This window comes from Lichenostomus cassidix, chromosome Z (assembly GCF_008360975.1).
Source record: "Lichenostomus cassidix isolate B80296 chromosome Z, HeHo_3.0, whole genome shotgun sequence".
NCBI lineage: Eukaryota > Metazoa > Chordata > Aves > Passeriformes > Meliphagidae > Lichenostomus > Lichenostomus cassidix.
Window position 1 is genome coordinate 63,654,490 of NC_139511.1, and position 19,273 is coordinate 63,673,762.

Consider the following 19,273-nt stretch of genomic DNA (forward strand, 5'->3'; position numbering starts at 1 on the left):
CTATATATAACCAGGGCATAGACAGGAAGTGCTTGTGGTGTTTCTGGCTTTGGTGCATATTTGGCTTTATTTTTTTTTCCAAAACAAAGCTGAAAGTGGTTATATTAGCATACATCCATCAAATGTGTTACAGAATTACAAAAATTGAAGGAAGCATAGCACATATTGAAGAGCATTTTCTTGATGTGCTTTAGTTTCCTCCTCTATCCCCTTTTTAACTGCCACTGTCACTGGAAGGAGGTATTGTTCCAGTACAGTCTGTCTGTATCTACAGTCACACTGTGCAAGTTCCCACAGTATAAGCATTATCAGCAGCTCTTTTTCAAAAGAAATACAAGCACTATAAAGCAAATGGTTGCCCAGGGCTTTGCTCTTTTTCTTCTTCATCAATTAATGCTTCATTTGGCAATAAACAGCAATAAAAACCATTCTGTAAAATGTCACTGGATTGCCTTGAGCCAAATCTGAGGCCCATTTACACGCAGTGGCTGTAAGGTTCTCCCCACTCGAAGGTTTCCCTGGCACTGGGCGGAGGTGGAGGAGGGGGAGTGCTGTCTTGGGAAGGCTGGTTTTGGCTTGATGTGGTCCAGAATTGCTGTTTGGCTTGTACTGTCTCCTGCATCATAAAATTCTGATTCAACCAACCAAGTTTAATGCAAGCCCCACTCTCTGCCATATATCCTTGAAACTAGACCACAAGAGGTTTTCAGTGATCTGATTAATTCTGCTGCTCTCCTGGCTCAAAGTTGTCCTGGCAGAGGCAGATGGAAGCAGCTGAGGTTTTGCAACATCTCCATAACCATTACCAGTCAGAACAAATCCAGGCAGCTCCGAGGATGGGAGAGGACTCGTTTGACCATCAGACCTGGGAATGTGAATGCAACTTGGTCAAGGAGAATTTCAAAGATCTACAGGAACTGAGAGTGCCCAGTGAGGTGAACCCCAATTCCAGGGTGCAACAAAGCAGCTTGAATGTCCCATGGCCACACCGCTCTGCTGTCATGCAACCATGTGGCTGTAGCAGCTTTATCTCCAAGTGTGTGCTCCAGAACGTGCAGCATCCAAGGAGGACTGAGAAGTGGCTCAGCCATAATGTAAAAAAAAAGATAAATGTAATACTGTAAAGGAAAAAGTCACAATGCCAAAAAAATTTAAAAAAAAAAAAGAACCCCTACAAACAAAAAGAGATCTCCAGGCAAAGTATAAGTTACTTTTAAAGTTAAGTCTTGTGATCACTGCCAGGATCTGAAACATTCCCTCCATCTTCCTACAACAGAAACTGCATGAGAACATTGCCTGTCCAAATTCATAGTATTTGAGTGCAGTCACAACAATTGGGAATAATGCTAGTAAACAAACACAGTCAGCCCAGCCTCTGGCCTGGAAAGCACTTACATGCTACACTAATGCTTGCATAAGAGCTGCAGAAAAAGATACCATCATGTAATTTGCAGCCCTAATTCAGCTTCTAGGAAGAGAAAGGAGTTTGCTTTACATAGATGGTACACAAAATATTGAAGACCTCAAAAGTATTAGCAGAAGTATTTGTGGATCCTGTAATTGCCTTAAGGGCAGATTTTACCAATAGCAAAAACTAGTGGCACATAAGGTTTTCTTTGTATTAATTCGTGTCTCAAAAAAACCCCCCAACAACCCCAAAATCAAATGCATCTCAGGAAACATCTCCCTAAAGTGGGTCCATGTAATGCTTTTTCTGGGAACTCAGCTAATTCTCAGTGTGGTGCTGAGCACCTGAATCCCCAGGCACCCAATTCTTGATAGCAACTCTAATTTACCCTCTATTTGCAAACTCATGGACTTACACTGACTCGGGGAGAGTTACTCTTCACCCACCAATGTTTAAAAGTGGATGGTTTGTATTTATATAGAATTTATTGCCATACGTCTTGCTAAGGCATTAATAAGAGCTTAACTCTGTAACCAAGAGGGTAACAAAAGAGTTCATTAACTTCTACAAGACATGCTGTGATCCTCAGCTGGGACTGCATTGTCACTGCTCCGGATTAATCAGATTTAAAGATTAAGATCAGGTTGAATTAAATTTCATTTCTGCTGCAGTGAAGACTGCTAGCAGCCTACTGAATGCTGAGATAGGCTACTTCTCACTGGTATATTGTAGAACCCACTTCCCTGCAGGTCTAGCATTGCAGTGTGAGCAGAGTGCGTGAGGGAGGTGGGAGCCCACAGGAAAACAAAACAGAAAGCTTCAGTATCCTGCTTGTGTTAAAGGAAAAAAAGACATGCTGTCATTCTTGTGGGATTTACTGAATTTTGTAGAAGCTGGACATTGTGACATAGGCTTCCTCGTTGTTTGGCGATCTCATGTCACTGCTGTGCAGCATGTGGGAAACGGTGTCATCATTGAGGGGCTCCGGACGGGGCTGGCCGGGAGGATCCGGGGAAGGAGCAGGGGGAAGGTTGAAACCATGGCTGCTCAGAGGCACTCTGCTGCCACGGCACACCTCGTACGTGCTGGAGCCACAGCTGCCCTCGGTGGCTGCAAACTGGCTGCTGCCCAGGAGCCTGTGCAGGGCTTCTGCTGGCCAGACTCCTCCGTAAGACACAGGCAGGCTCAGGCTGGTTTTGTCTGTCATCACAGGGGTCATCTTCAGGTCTGATCCGCTCCTGCATTTTTCTGGAAGGCTTGTCTCTGGAGCAGTTGATGGCTGCAGAAAATTTTCCATTTCAGCTTTTGCCCAAAGGCCGTCCACTTTATGGATATGAGCATAACCAAAACTCTCTGGGTTAAAGCTTATATCAAAATTCTGTGTGGCAAAGGGAACAGCACAGTTAATCAACAGTGGGTAGTATCTTAAGAGAAAAAGTTCTTTGCTAATTTATTTGATTTTAGATGGGTATTTATTATTTCTGTTACTCTAGATATAACCCTGAGTGGGCTAAACAATAGGTTAGCACAGAATAAACTATCACATGGCTGAAAATCCCTTTCCCTGTTAATCTGGATATATCCTGTGTCCTCCTCTGGGCAGTACCCCTGGAGAGTGTTTTATGCTCTATACAGTGTTTCAGAGACATTTCTGAGATATGCATCTGTTACATGCATGCTATTTCACAGGAAGGACTGTGCCCACCCAGGTGGTTTCTTTCAGTTTTATCTTCCTAATTTAGCAGAGAGGGAAGTAAAAATTTGCCACGACTTCCTGAAACACACTGGGAATCCCTGAACTGAGTAGCATGTGGGATGGGAGAGCTGTCTTAGGCCTCCTATTGCGTTAAGAATATGCTAATAATGTACCAACTGGAGTGAACAGCACTAATGACTTTCTTTGTGAAAAGAATGAACTAGACATATAGTTTTAAGACAACAGGTTAATCCCACATTTTATGGTTTGTAGCCTTTGTCTATCTGGCTTTTAACTGGCAAAGCAGTTCATGTACTGCATCATGTGTGAACATGATGTATGTCAGGGTACATGGACATCACCAGGGATGTTTGCCAAAGGTCCCATCCAACCCCATGATCACAATTTCACAGAATCACCAAAGCATCTTGGTTGGAAAGGAGCTCTGGAGCCCAACCTTCTGCCAGAAGCAGGATCTGAATTTGGTTATTCAGAGCCCTATCAAGCCAAGCCTTAAATATTTTCCCAAAGTAGAACCCACCTTGTCTTTGGGCAGGCTACACAATGCTTAATTATTTTCACAAGCAATCTTCTTTCCTTATATTCAGGAGGTTTGCCCTGAAGCAACACCTGCTTGTTGCCTCTGGTCCTGTCACCATGCAGCCTTGTGGTGACAACACCTCCCCATCTCTCTGCCTATGCTTTAGGTACTGGAAGGTTGTAAGTAGTATTTCCCACCCTGAGCTTCCTTTTATTCTAGAAACAAACTTAATTCCTTCAGCCTTTCTTCATACATCATCTTCCCAGATGTTGTACAGGGAACTCTGTAGTTCCTTTGCACAAGTCAAACCTCAAGCACTAGTTGAATTGTGTGCCATTTCCATACCCTTGACTGACATCTGCGTGTGCAAATGTGGGCTCTCTTCAGTGAAATGTAGAAGTAACTTCTGAATGGTGTCCTAGTTCATGCAGAAAATGCACATACTGTCTCTCATGAGCGAGACAGTCTATACTCAGGTGGAAAGAACAGTGAAAGAACATACATTTTTTGGCTTCTTGCAGAGTTGCTCCAGAGTTTTTTTATGGTCAGGAAGGTTAGGCCATACAGCAGGCTTGATCCTAAAACAGCAATAGTAGACAAAAAGCAGCATAAGAGGGCTGTGTTGAGGTATCAGAGGTTCATACTGCATCTTTTGTACTAGTTCTCACGAAGCCTTAGGGCTGGCTGGCATTATCCAGAATAAAGACAGAGAAGCCTCAGAATAAAACAGACAAGAGAAGAGGAATTGTAAAGGTCACCAAAAAGTCATTGTTCTTTTGAGTGCACAAATTGTCACAGTTAAAAGAAGACACTTCACTAAGCACTGGAAAGGCAGCAAATTGTGCTAAGGCGAAGAACTTGTTTCATCTAGCTGTGTTAACAGGGTTCTGAGTGGTGAACTGGTTTCTGCAAGTGCAAGAGGATGCTGTGGTTGAAGTGCAAATTTGCTGATACTTGCCTCTGCATGTTTACGTAATTCAAAGAATGGCATATTGTCCCATTCCTTGGCAAGCAATTTGAGCTCCAGACATCTGTCCTGTAGCCTTGTTCCTTGTTGTCATTTTTACTGCCTTGATTAGCAAAGTTCTCCTGTTGTGCTGCTGGATGCCCTCAGTTACAATGCATCTAGGGAACATTGGCCAACTGATAATCAATTTTTGCAGTGATGTATACTATACATGTATAGGAATATATATATTTCATTTTATTTATTTGTCTGAGTGGGTGTATATATGTGCATGTAAAAAACCCTCCTCTTAAAATGGAAATATCTGGGATCAAAAAGTTCTCATGTATTTTTGCTGCAGTTTTGTATAAGCAAAATTTGTAGCAAAGTTAACTGTAAGTTCCCAGCAACAGTAAAATGCAGGAACTAGAAATCTCAAGCTACTTCTATATTTACAAATAAAGTAGCACCAGGGCAGATAACTGCAGTGCCTAAAATGTTTAATTATTAAAATTGTTTGTGGCATGGTTTGGCTGAGGCTAACCAGCATTGGCCATGTAATGTCCTTGTGTAACTCAGGAGTTAGCACAGCCCAAGCACTGTCCCAAAGAGCAGCTCACACACAGCTATCTCTCTGGAGCTGAGTGTCATGGACAGGCTGCTCTGAATGTCATTAAATGTCCTGGGCTTTCTGTCTTGCAAGGAGTTCATCACATATAGTTAAACTTGGATTTTTTCCCTTCAGATTCTAGTTTCATAATGTTATCTCCATATCTGTCCATTTTCTTAAGCTTGTCAGCTCTAGTGAGCCATGTAATTAAAAACAGGTTTACAGTTATCTATTTACTCCTGTGTAGCAAATATATGAAAAAACGCTAATGCAGACCAAGGACTGCATGAGTAATGAATCTATCTTCAGTCCCACTTCTGCCTGATTTTGCCTCATGGCTGGCTGGCTGGATGTGGATTTGGCCAGGCTGGTGTCTGACACCATCAAGCCCCTGTTGCAGAGGGCTCTGCCCTGCTGCTTCTGAAAGCACTGCAGAGCAAACACCCCTCTGACTCAGCCTGTGAAAAGGAAAGAGGTCATCGCCCTCATGGCTTGCTGTTTTCACACTTCTTGGGACTTTGCTAAAGCCTGCAAGTCCCTTTCTTTTCTGGATTTTGCTTGAAATGTGTGAGTCAAATTTGTCTCCAGTGGCACACTGATTCTGTGTTTTGTGGTGACTTCAGCTCAGTGACTTCAGTTGACTTCAGTTGACTTCAGGTGACTTCAGTTTTGTGGTGACTTCAGGTCCCAGTGTTCTGAGCCCAAGGCTGAAGTCTACTCAAAGTGGCAGATCATCTTCTGTCTGCCAACACTGTCCCTTGTATTGCCCTTTTCTACACTTTGCTTGCCATCAGCTTGATACAGAGTTCCAGAGATGGAGAGAGAATAGTTCACAAACATGACAGGGAAAGGGATGAGATGTCAGAATGTGATTGGGTTCCAACACCTTTTCCAATACAAAGTGAATACCTGTTTTCCCAAAAAACTGCGATCAGTGCAATCACAACAACGGACAGGATGAATCCCAGGATGGAGAATATAACCATGGCCACACTGCTATCTAAAGGAAAACAAAGAACATCAGCCAATGCATTGAAACATCTCCCTGTTAAGCCACCATAACTGTGATGTCTTTTCAGGTGATAAATTAGGAATTAATGCCAAGCACTGCACTTTCCTATCACTGGGCTGGTGCAGTGGCTCCTTTCTCCTGCCTCCATGAAGGAGGAAAAAGACAATCTGCCAGAGCATCAATGCTTGGCTGGGCTCTGAGCTGTGTTCCCAGACTGGATTAAAGCAGTGTGATGTAACACTGAAGTGTCACCTCCAGCACATTGAAGCCACCACTCCTTGAGTCCTCACAGCAGCACAGAAATGGCTTCTAACACACATAAGGGTGAGGTGCCCCTGGGGACTGAAGGGACCCCAAGGACCACAAACTTATTATGTGCAGTAATGAGATTTTATCCTGTGTTGTATTTATGATTAAAGCATCATGTTCACACACAAACCCAGGGTCCTGGAATGGGTCTTGTTTCACAGATCTTTGTGCTTTACCCAAAATGCTTGGTACAAGCTCTTCCTTCTCCCAGCAGGCCAGCCAGCAGTGAGCAGTGAGTCAGCACTCATCTCCCCCTGCACCCACACCCTCATGCTCTCATGACAGCATTTCCTTATTGCCCTTGAGTGAGACTTAAATTTTCATGGAGAGCCAGCCCCAGACCAGAGTGATCCAGCTGCTCAGTGAGTCACCTCCTTGGAGTGCCTGGTGACTCTGAGGGCTGACCCTGCTGTGGCCCTGGGCTTTCCCTCCCCACCCTTTCATCCCTGCTGCTGATGAGGCTGGCCAGGGAACTCAGAGCCTCCAGCTCAGCATTCCTCTAGGTGCACCAAAGTGTTTTCAAACCCTTACAGCTCTCTGTGGAGTGTTGCTGCTCTCTTGCTGTCCTGAAGCTCCTGGAAGTGCTCCATTCACTCCAAGTGCCCTTAAAATAATCTCCGTCAGGCTGAGAACGTACTTTCAACTCATATGATGCTTCATTTTCGAGGTTCTTCCCCAGCAATTTTACTTGAAGGTATCGTGACTCTATTGTCTAAACACACACACAAAAAAATCCATTTATTTTCCCAGCAGACAGTGGAGAATTATCCTGGAGTTCAGCAAAATATGTGAGATCAGGTGCATCCCTGAAATACTGTACTGTTTTCTCCATCTCTCTAGCTATTATGCAGGTGCTTATCAGGGCATCAGCCTAGTTAAACAGCAACATAGTCCAGATAGTATTGAGAAGAGAGACAAATGCTGTGTAAAAGCTCTTTGGAAAACAGCTGCTAGTATTAACTGTGCTTTGCGACAGCTGACACTGCAGAAGGGAATATATGATTCCCTGGCAAGGCTCAGAAGAGAGAGGGGGGAAAAAGATACATTTTTGCAGCGTAAAAAGACAATGTCTGAAAGAGCAGTTACAGGGAAGAACCTGAAATCCTGCAATGCAGCTCTGGTGCTCTTCATTTCAATGTATTTGGCTGCCTGAATACATTTTTTTCCCCCTGAAGTCTGATCTTTGTATATTTTCAAGCCTAATCAACAAGAAGGCAGATTGAATCTGTGAAACAGAGAGCAGTTAATAAGCAAGCTCTAAGTGATGTCTAGGTGTTAGAAAAACAAATTACTTGTGGGTAGATTTGCATTGTTAAGATTTGGACCTTGACATGCTTCGATGATCTCAGACCCAGAGGGAGGTTAACAAAGCTTGGGAACAAGGATGTACCACTGGTAATGCACACAGAGAGTGCAGAATTTATGGGCAATAATAGAGGACATTGCGCAGAGCTCCCAAGATAAGGAATAAACTAATAAAGACAGCTCAGTGACTGTGCTGAATCAGCTCCGATGGGTCAGAAGGTAATTCTGGCAGGAGCAGATCATGACTGCTGACTCATGGCACACTGGGCCAAGAGAGCCACCAACTCAAAAGAAGACAAAGACTGACCCTGCAGGCTAGTTAGCATGAGACGTGAGAGAATCATTAATCGATAGAACACAGAATACTAACTAATGAGAGAACTGTGTAACTTGCAGCCAATGATCGCTAATTAGCTTGTTTGCTAAAATGTACAAATAGTAAAATGCTTTGGTATTTGGTGTGCTTGGTTTGTGGAACACCACTGAGAGCCCAGGCTTGTGCCACTGGAACAAATAATCAATGTCTCTCTCGAATGTGTAATTACTGGCTTGTTGCCCTTTGGGTAACAAATCCAATTTTTGTGGACAGCACTGTGTTCTCCCTGTAAAGCCCAGGTGTAGTCCATGCTTTCAAACATTGTGACCAGCTTTTGGATGGCTGCTCTGGTGACAGGTGACCCAGAGATCCCAAATCAGACCCAACTCACAGGCAGCTGCAGCCTCAGACAGCCTGAGGGTAGGAGAGCTACAGGGCTGCATTGGAAACCTGGAAGGACTCAGCAAAAAAGGGGACATGAAGAAACTTGCTAAATTAGTAAAGAGGTCCCCCTTTTTACTGATTGATGAGCGCAGAAAATAAGAGCAAAACCACCACAGCAAAGAGCAAACAATCCAAACACTTAGAATGGTTCAACAAAGCCCAAATGAATGAAACCTCTTTTGAGTGGTGAAATTTGCAAATGCCAAATGTTGCACCTTTCCAAGTTTTTAGATTAAAAACTGCAGAAATGCAGATTTGATAATTTTTACAGGGTACTGATAATTTTGATAATGTTTAATTTTGGAAATTACTGTGAGCACACTAATACATCATCACTTACCTTCCAAGTACCTTCTTTCTGCCTGTAGGCCACTTGGTGTACTAATTTGTCTGGTAAATATCTCTTCCTTGAGTGAGGTGTACGGTAACGAACCAGATATTCATTTGCCTCCCTTTCATATGTGATGTTTATAGCAAAGGGTGCTTCAGGCTTAACTGCAAATGACAACAAACCAGGATATAACAAGAGCAGACTAATGTAACTAGAAAATAAACAGAGTTTGAAATGTAAAAAAATAGTCCACTTCAAGTTACAGCCCCACAAGGGGACTTATCTTGAGCAAGAGCTCTCCTGAGCTGGGCAGTCATCATGCTGAGACCCAGTTCATCCTTACACCCTGATCCCGAGAGGTTAATTATGCTTGGCTTTGAACCAGGGGAAACAGCCCTCTGATAACACCCCAATCCAGACTATATGCTCTGCTAAAACACTCTTTTGTGCTGCCTCTGTGTCATCCAGGCTCACACTTAGGCTTTGTGCTGGGCTATTTTTTCCCCAGTAACCCCTCCAACTTTAAAAACTTCCAAAATGTTAGGTGTCTTACCAATTTCAGTTACAACCAGATTCCTGCAGACCCTTCTCTTTGTCTCAGAGTATATACAAATATCTCTCTTTGAGAGTATATCATTGAACTGTAAGAAGAATGCATCTTCCTGTTTCTTCATGTTGGAGCAGATGTAATTGTTGTCTTCCTTGGTACTGTTGGCCAAAGGGACACCACAACATTAACTTCTTCTCAGTCTTACTATAACTTGACTACTTACTATAAGGGATGGATCCTGCTTGCTTATTTCCCTTTAACTGAAGTGGGAATCCATGGGAAATAAGAAATAATGCCATGCAAATTAGGAGTTTGAGAGACTGATAGTGTTTTTCCCCTTGGTCTTTGAGCACAATAATAAAGTGGTGTGAATCACATTAAGAGTCACGGAGCTCTCAAAAAAAAATGTGCAATTATTTAATTTGAGGTATATATGTTAAAACATTTGTATCTTCAAAAGTTACCTTACTGCTGCTATTTTTAAATACAGGACAATAGCTTTTGATGGTCTGTGAAGATAATGAGAAATTTCTTTTTCTGACTTAAGTGATAGCAAATAGAGGGTGAACAGTCAGCCTGGCTATGAAGGAGTCACATGGCAGTGTCAGAGCTTTTTTTTCCATTTCTGTTGGCTCCCATGTTTGAGAACTGTTATAAAACTTCAATCCGAACCGATAATAAGTCCCATGAAAATAGAAAAATTCTAATAAACTGAGGGGAAGAAGGAGAAATAATTAGTCATTAGTATAAAAAGATTTACCAAAAAATATCCACGTCTTCTGTTGGTTGCCACACAACTTTCAGGAAAAAAGGGGAAAAGAGAAAAGCAGCAGTATGCTCAAGAAACCAAATTGGATCTTCTTTTGCTCAGTGCAACAGTGAAATAAAAGGTGGAGTTTCAAGGCCTTGACAGGTAGTGATGACTGATGTGTTTGGTAACTGTTGGAGGCTTGTGTATTTGTTCTAGTGTATTTCTTCCATGTCTCTGTCTGCGAAGACAGTAGCTGAGTTTTTGTCTTAACCTAGATAAAGGCATTTTCTCTGATGTGGAAAATTAATCTTCTGCTAAAGAGTTTTCTGTGGCAAGGATCTGTGTCTTAAAAAACACTTTTTTTTAATACCATTTAATTTAAAGGAAAAAGCTCTCAGTTCATTCTGGGCTACATCCATATAACTCCAGAGCAACAGAGGCAAGATCAGAACTATTGGAGACAATATAATCCCCTTTAGAGACCCTTCCAGCTCTTTCTTTTTCTTATTAGGAGTTATGTTCTGCTTCACTGAACTGTTCTTCTTTGCTGAATATAGTACTCAAACTTGGCAAAACACTCGGAAACAGGATTCTGTCTAGCTTTGCTGTCCCTGTTTCCCTGCATGTGACAACGTGACTCACTTGTGCTCAGCATTTCACTTCCCAGGTGTTTACAGAAGGACAGATAGACAGCACTTACCACAGAGACAGGGTATAGTTAGTGTTGTAAGGAGGCATTTCAGTGAAATTGCAGGTCAGGCTGCTAAAGGAGTCCTTGATATCCAGCTGGCTGAAGCAATCAACGTCAAAACTGTCTGGTTCGTCATCTCCGAGAGTCCCTTAGGAGATATTACAAGATGTTACTGAAGTAAACCCATGAGTGTATTTAATTTGCAGCTCCACTGTACAGGAGATTATTTCTTCATGTGCTACCTGAAAGAAAGAGGATCAACCCACCTGTTTTGTGAGAAGCAGAGAAACCTTGTCCAAAATGAAGTTAAAAGCCTTTTGCACCTTTCAAGGTTGCGCTCCTTGCATGCCAGTGATGTCCACCCACTTGCAAGAGTATTTTGGTGCCATGAGGCAACTAAGCCACCTTTTGATTGTACTGAAAAGCTTTCTGAAATGTCATGAATTTAGGCTCAGGAGGGAAATCTCAGACTTTCTGCCAGAATGCATGGCTTCCTGCAAATTTGTTTCAATGACTAATAACACAATCGTGATTTGACTAAGAGCATAATTCTAAAATCCTACACTTGGCAGGCATGAGGCCAGTGACGCAAAAACTGGCCTTCTGAGAGGAGTCCTCTGTGGCAGAAACTGCCAGTTCAGCCTCATTTCACGAAATCTCACCCACTATAACCAAGTGGATGGGGAAAGGGTTATTGTCATGACCCCTTGAATGGATCCTAGGGGCAGGAGTGCCTCTGACTCTTTTCACTAATGGTTAAGGGTAGCTGTCATGATACATATATCTCTTTCCTGAGAAAAGGAATTATCCTTGATCCCCTGCTCAGTCCTCTGCTGATAATGCTTCAGACATGTTCTTGCCCTGTGGGGCACCTGATGCAGTGAGAAATAGAATCATAGACTCAAAGAAAGGTTTGGGTTTGAAGAGATCTTAAAGATCATTTCGTTTCACCATGGGCAGGAATTGACAGCCATTAGATCAATTTGCCCATCCAAACCCATCCAAACTGGCCTTGAACTCTTCCAGGGATGGGACATCCACAACTTCCTTGGGCAGCTTGTTCCAGAGCTTCACTGCCTCTGAGTATAGAATTTGTTCCTAACATCTAATCTAAATCTCTCCTCTGACAGTTTAAAACAGTTCCTCCTTGTTCTGTTGCTATCTGCTGTGGGGATATCAGTGACTCACAGTCACAAATGGAGTGGAGAAAAGCCTGTTGAGAAATTTCCCATGGAAAATCTCTCCTGGAACTCTTCACACTGGAGTCAGACTTTGAGTAAGAAAAGTTCAGAAGTCAGTCAGAAATGCAGAGAAACATGCAAAAGCAGTGCAGGCAGAGGCTAGGAAGGGGACTGATGTGACCAGCACCTGTGACAGGATGGGAGCATCTGGTGCTGCACTAATCCAGAGATGGGCAGATCTCTCCCCCATGAGCTAAGATTTAATGACCATTCATCACCAAGAGCAACTGGTGCTAAGAAGTTATTGCTGGTCTCCTTAGCACTCAGGCAGCCCAGATCTCTCTGAAGGACAAAAAATGCAGCGTCCTTTACCAGTGTTTCTGCTTTGAGGGGAGAACTTGTGCAGCACAGACACACAGACAGGCACAGACATACAAAGACACAGACACACAGACACAGATAAAGCAGGTTCTGTACAAAGCCACCCTATTTGACCATCACATTCAAGGCAGAGACACAGAGGTCAGGCCAGCTCTAGAACTAACCCTGCAGCAGTTTCACACAGGTGACAGTCTTGTCCAAAGTGGCCTTGAGCCATAAGGGCAGAAATATCTGTACAGAAATATACATAATATACCACGTACATATAGTTGAGTATTTGTGGGTTAAAGTGTGTATATAAAAATATATGTGTATTTAAAATTCAGGAGATACCAAGTAAGCTGAAATGAATCTGTGTAAAATGGAAAAAACCCCACCATATTTCATACAGATATGTACACCCAAAGCTGACATGCACAGATATGTCATGTTTTAAGCCTCTCTTAAGGTTTTAGTTGCCAGGAGACTTTCATTTACTCAAGGCAATATTAAAACTTAAAGATCAGGATGACTAATCTTCCTTTCTATAAGACTGCTTGGTGATCTCTGTATATGCAAATGATATATACCAGATTTTGCATAAACACAAAAAACTGACAATCATCACATTAATAAATGGCTGATCGTTAAAAAATATTTCAACTATTCACTACTGCTTTGCTGAAAGGTTACAGAGATTTGAATTATTCTCTATCAGTCCGGTTGCAAAATGAAAAGAAAACAAAGGTTTAGTCTTGCAGTTCAAGCAGCCATTTAAGGTTTAACCAATACAGAGCAGCTTTGCTGCCACACTGGAAGGAAAGCTGACTTTACCTCTTAGACACTGAACTTTCACATTGTGACTGTATGGTTCCTTATTCATGGAAATAACATTATAACCATGGAATATATGATAATTAAACCTCATGAATAGCATTATGTAAGCAAGTTGAAATGTTATTTCTGCTATGGTTTTTCCATGGGCTGACTAATTTTTTTGTCTGACTTCAGCACGCATGTAGCCTCAGCCTCACTTCTGCCCTAAACCTCAGAACCACCAAGCACAAATGTGTTTGCTGTGTGAATGGTTTTGGTGAGTGTGACATGACTCATACTGCTAAGGACTCTTCACTCAATTAAAAATGTACAAGACTATTGTAATATTTGCCTTGAGAAGCCTAGACCAGGCAGAGCCTGTTTTTGCTGAAATAAAGGAAAAGCTTGGGAGGGAGCAATTCAAAAGTGGGACAAAAACTGCTCTCAAAGCTGCAGCCATGGCAGGTCCTTCACAGAAATGGTCCTCTTTTGGTTTTGGAAAACATCCAGCAGGATGGTTCAAGCCACAGCAGGAATCTCCGGAGCCTTTATGAAGAGAAGGGTTAGCAGAGGCTAAGGACATGCTTCAGCTTTATGCTGCACAGCTGCTGGTACTGACAACACACAACAGCAAGGGCACAGCTGAGCACTGAGTGCCTCCATGAGCACTGTGAGACCTCTAGCTCTGGTGGGATTCAGGCAGAGCCTGTTTTAGTCACAACAGCTTAGATATGGGCTGGACAAACATACAAGTGTGGGTAGGAGGACCACTGAAGGCATCCTGCCCCCAAAACCCACAGCCTCCCGTGCACATCTGCACCTCCCTGCCTTAGAGCCCCTTCTTAGCTCTGCCTGTAGCTCTCTGAGGGCTTCTGGAGATCCCCACCACTCCTGCCAGGCTGGGGGACAGCAGCTGGGAGGCAGTCTGATGCTCAGAAAGGGAAGAGGAGATGGAGGCAAGTGCTGCAATTAGCTCTTCCCTCCTCTACCCCTAAGAGTGCCCATAAGGGCAGCTTCATGCCTGAGCTGGGTAGTGGCACTTTGTCAGGAGGCAGAGTGAGGCAGAGACATGAAGAGTGAAACATGAACATCTGTCATGGGTATTTTTACCCCAGATTTCTTACTTTGTTGACCAAGCCCCGGAGATTCATAAGGAAATCATAAAAGCTGCTAATTGCTCAGTGGGGATTTTCTGAATCTATTTGTCTTTAAGTCTAAGGAAATTATGATTTACTTGCGTTAGTGACAAAACAAGCAAAGGTCTGATCATATCTGGTTTTGGAAAGCCCTGAAGATTTCAGTGACACTGACAATAAATCACTCACATTGAACATTCTGCTTTCCAAAGCTATCTCTAAACAGCTGCCAGTTGTATAAATAAATGGCAAATAAAAACTCCAGGGTGGTTAGATGCTGTTCTGAGCCAGTCCCTGTTTTCTTTTAATCAAAAAACTTATCATGCATATATGGATGGATGGATGGATGTACAGCTGTCTACATTCACTTGTTACTACACTTAACACCCAAGGAAAAATGAGATTCCTGTTTGAGAGACAACATTAGAACACAACCATTCTCCTTCTAAAAATTGAAAACTCTTTTTTCCTAAACAATGGAGTCCTAAACTACCAGTAACTGAGCGATAGCCCATGTCCTTCAGGCATAGTGTACAAACTCTTGTCACTGTTTCTTTAGTATCAGACAAATAAAGAGTTTAGCACATCTGTGACTGAATCTCTAAATCAAATTTTTCATCTCCCTGTTGAGAAAAGGAGTAGCAGCCTGAAACAGTTGTTTTATTGCTGCTTGTTATGTTTTTATATTTTATTTTGATGCTGGTAAATAATTTTCACTTCTCTAAATGAGATCGTAAAGTCTACAATAAGGCTAAATTTAAACTGTTGATAATTTGTGATTATTTGCTGAGTAGGGGATGAATGCTGTCAGTGATGAGCTGTGAGAATCCCCTGCCTGACTTGCTGCATCTGCCATGCTATGAGGGAGACTGGGACTATCTCCCAGATATAGCTGATGAAACTGCTCAAAGAAAAAACAAAAGTTGGGGTTTTGAAGCAAAACAGTTTAAGTTTGAGTTATATCTAAACATTTTGTTTGGAGGAGACTGGCAAGAGCAAGAGAAGCCAGAGCCTCACCTGTCTCTAAGGGCAGCTCAGAGTGACCACAGGCTGCAGGAGGGTGAAGTGATTCCCTGTTCCCAGGCATCCCTCCTCACATGAATGCTAGCTACAACAAAGATTAACAGGTCTGGCCCTGCATGACCTGTGCATACAGTTATGGTCTCCCTTATTTCATATGGCTTTGAATAAGGACAGCAGATTTGGGTATCAAATTAAATAGGTATTCCCCAGCTCCACCTCAGGCACTGGCACTGAAAAAAGACTGGAAGTTAAAACATGGATGTTTTTAACCAGACAGTTGCATTTTGTAGCTCTTAACTGAGGTATTTCAAGACCATACGTGAGCGGAAAGATGAAGATGAAATGACTCACCATCACCGTCTGCTGAGGTGCAACCACTTTCCCCAAAAGTGGTGTGAAGGAACATGGCGAAAATGCTCAGTAGTGCACTGGGCTGTGTCATCCTGAGCACACTGCATGTGTGCTGTGGGGGTGTGTGCAGAACCTTTATAGCTGCCACCAGCAGCCCCACAGCCTGCCAGGGACCTTGGCGAGGGGAAATGTAAACATGCCTACGCAGTGGGGCTGCTGGCAGCGGGCAGGAAGCCAGAGCAGAGATAATTGCTGAGCTTTTACTGCGAGACAGCTTCCCACTTCAGAGCTGAGCACGACCTAGATCAGGCCTGCCAACTCATTTGGGAAAACCTGATGAAGTCCAGTGGGAAAGGGAGCACGTTTCAGGGATAGTGCTCCTGACTCGGTTTGTGTGATTTGTGCTGCTGGTTTAGAGAGCATGCTTTAGTCCTTTCATCCACTTTACACCCAATAGAGGTGCACAGGTCCAAGGGAGAAAAATCTTCCAGGTATGAAACATTAATTTGTTTGCTTTTGTTTATTCTTTAACTACCAGCATCAAAGCAGCATTGTCAGCAGGTGATTCTTTACCCTTGTGAGAGCCCAGAGCACTACATTCAGCCCCAACATAAGAACAGACCCATGTGCAGTGAATCCAGAGGAAGCCAGGAAGATGAGGAGAGGGCTGGAATACATCTCCTGCACAGACAGGCTGAGAGAGTTGGGGTTGTTCAGCCCAGAGAAGAGAAGGCTCTGGGGAGACTTTATCATGGCCTTTCAGTAGGTAAAGGATGCTTACAAGAAAGATACAGAGAAATTATTTACCAAGACCTGTAGTGACAGGACAAGGGGCAATATTTTTAAATTAAAAGAGAGTGGATTTAGATTGGACATAGAGAAGAAATTCTTCCCTGTGAGGGTCGTGAGGCTCTGGCACAGGTTGCCCAGAGCAGCTGGGGCTGCTTTATTGCTCGAAGTGGTACAAGGGAATTAGAAATTAAGGAATAAGTTGTTGGAAACTGCTTGCTAACAGTGTATATTGCTTACTTAATATTTATTGTCTTTTCCAAAGCAGGATGGGGAATTAAAGAGTATTGACAAAAACAAGGATTGTGACCCAGCTGGTACTCATTGAATTTCCAAGAGTTAAAATCAGAGCTGTTGTTTGGACTTTGGGACAGAAACTCAGAGCACATGCATAAAACAGAAAGGTGAAAAGGTCAGTGAGGAGGACCTCCTGTCCTTTTTCACAGGAAGAGTGTTTACTTCCTCCCAGAGACCCCTGAAGCCCTACGCAGGCGCAAGGATATGAAAATGACTTTTGAACTCATTATAATACAAAGCAGGGATAGGTTATGCATATGTATAAGCGGATTGAGAAATCCCACGAATGTGTGACAATGTAACCAGATATATACTGAGCTATATGGAACTGACGGTGCACATATCTTTGGAGGGCTACCTACATACCGGCTTTACAACTTAAAATTATATGGGTTGTGAAGTCTTGCCTCTTTTTTCTGTGAATCAGAAGTGTTAAAGGCCAGGCTGGATGGGGCTCTGAGTAACCTGATCCAGTGGAAGGTGTCAGAACAAGATGATCTTCAAAGGTCCCCTTCAACCCCAAACCATTCTATGATTCTCTGAAGTAGAATTGCATAAGGCACTACTGACCCTGAAAAACCTATGATTGGAGAGACTAATCCTGCAAAACCTGGCTCTTGAAAGTGTCACATCTGACAGATTCTTTCAGGCTTTGGACAAAGCAAAGGCGGAAAGCGAAAGATAGAGAGGTGTTAACTATTTCCTTTGCACACTTTCTGTGGCTGAATACACCAACGCACACCAGAGCGTAAAGCAGGGCCATGCACAGGGCTGACTGATGTGGCTAACTACAGGTGAGCTGAAGACCTGAAACAGAAGAGAAAGCTCTGGCACAGCCCCTGGCTGCACCAAAAAAAGCTTCAGGTTGGAGGCGTAAAGGAAACTGAGGGCAAAGTTCGTAACAATGCCCCAGAGAACTGAAAAATGATGACACTATAATAAGGAGGTTCAGTATGGAATCCCCATCAGCTCTTTCATTTGCAAGGAGATAATTCAAAATGCTCACCAAGGTGATGAAAGTTCAGGTCTCTTAGCTCAGGGACTGTCCTGCAGTGTCCCTTGCTCCTCAAGGCATTGTTTCTGTGGCCACCCACACAAAGCAGGAGCTGGACATGATGCAGGGGCCATGCAGCCACTGGAGGTGACACCACCACGGCCTGACTGACCCCTGCTAAAGAGCTTAGCTTCTTTTATGGAGTTATTTGTGTCACTGACAAATTCACATGGTATTCCTTCAAGAAATTCCCTCTTGCTGAGTCAGACAGTGGGACTTTAGCAGTAATTTGTCTTCATCTTTCATGCACCAGTATTCTGTGCTTGACCAAAACACATTGAAGCCAAACTTGAGTTAGTGAGATTGGGTCCTGGTGACTTCTCATTCCTGAGGCCTACCCCCTGCTTGCTTAAAAAAGACTGAGAATTTCAACACATTTCTTAATCATCTTCCTTGTCATATTCCAGAAACCCTCAAGGTAATTTCTACCTCATTTCTACCAGCCAGAAATGTCATTAAAGGAAGAGTCTCCTTGCAAATTGATCAGTATCCAGAAATGACATCTTCTCACTTTAAATTTGTCTTGTTTATAATTGAGTGGGCTATCACTTTGATCTTTTTTTTTTCCTGTTTCAGTTGGAGCAAACTAAAAGAAAAAGTCTTTTCAGACATAATATTTTCATTGAACATGAACAATCTTATGATCAGAACTGTGCTGCTCAGGGGATTTCCATGTTGTCATGGTTGCATTTTGTTTGGGTGGGGAAATGGGGGACCACAATGAAAAGAAAAAAAAACCCAGTGTCGAGAAAACACTGAGGCAAAAGTACATTTTGTTTTATTTCTGCACCTCTGCTTCAGAAGCTGTTTGATTTCTAGGAGATATTTGAGTCTATTCTTCTCACCTTGTTGCCTTCCTCTAAAGTCTGGGACATAGGAAATGAAATCTGTCAGTTTAAATCTTAGGACAGCTGAAGGGTTAGTACCCAGGGGAGGCTAAAAGAAAGCTCGATTCCTTTTCACTTGTAATAAATTTACACTGTTTGTGCCTCCTAGTTGAAGGTTCCTCAAAAAAACAAACCAAACCACCACCAACAAAACCAACTCACAACAAAAAAACCACTCCAGTTTAAACAGATAAGTTTTGAAGGTTCTGCAAAATGTACCTGTTCTTCATCAGTATGCCAGCTCTCTTTGGGTTCCAGCACTCTGTCTTGGAGCTTCTGAGTCATCCTAGATCTTCTTACATTTTTACCCATTAACAAAGTCCAGGTTAAAACCCTCATGACTGTGAAATGACTATGTCAGTGCCTCATGGTGCATAAATGTGTGCTGTCCATACAGTGTCTCAGCCCCTGAGCACTTTCTGCTGAACTCTACATATCCTCCAGTGCTTTCTTGGATTATCACTTTTGT

The 19,273-nt window shown here is 42.9% G+C and overlaps 1 protein-coding gene across 2 annotated transcripts; it reads right to left on the bottom strand.

Moving 5' to 3' along the window:
• Positions 1–48: 48 nt before the first annotated feature.
• Positions 49–15,899, bottom strand: IL7R (interleukin 7 receptor). 2 transcript variants are annotated; one of them, XM_085041949.1, is made up of 8 exons: positions 15,778–15,899; positions 10,920–11,058; positions 9,472–9,626; positions 8,928–9,082; positions 7,054–7,234; positions 6,111–6,201; positions 4,148–4,223; positions 49–2,687 (listed from the first exon to the last, which is right to left on the bottom strand). In XM_085041949.1, the coding sequence occupies exons 1-8, from the start codon at positions 15,866–15,868 to the stop codon at positions 2,283–2,285; spliced, it is 1,293 nt and encodes a 430-aa protein (XP_084898075.1). In that variant the 5' UTR covers positions 15,869–15,899; the 3' UTR covers positions 49–2,282. The 2 variants fall into 2 exon arrangements, with proteins under 2 accessions (XP_084898075.1, XP_084898074.1); XM_085041948.1 differs by having other exon boundaries at positions 49–2,786.
• Between the last annotated feature and the right edge of the window lie 3,374 nt (positions 15,900–19,273).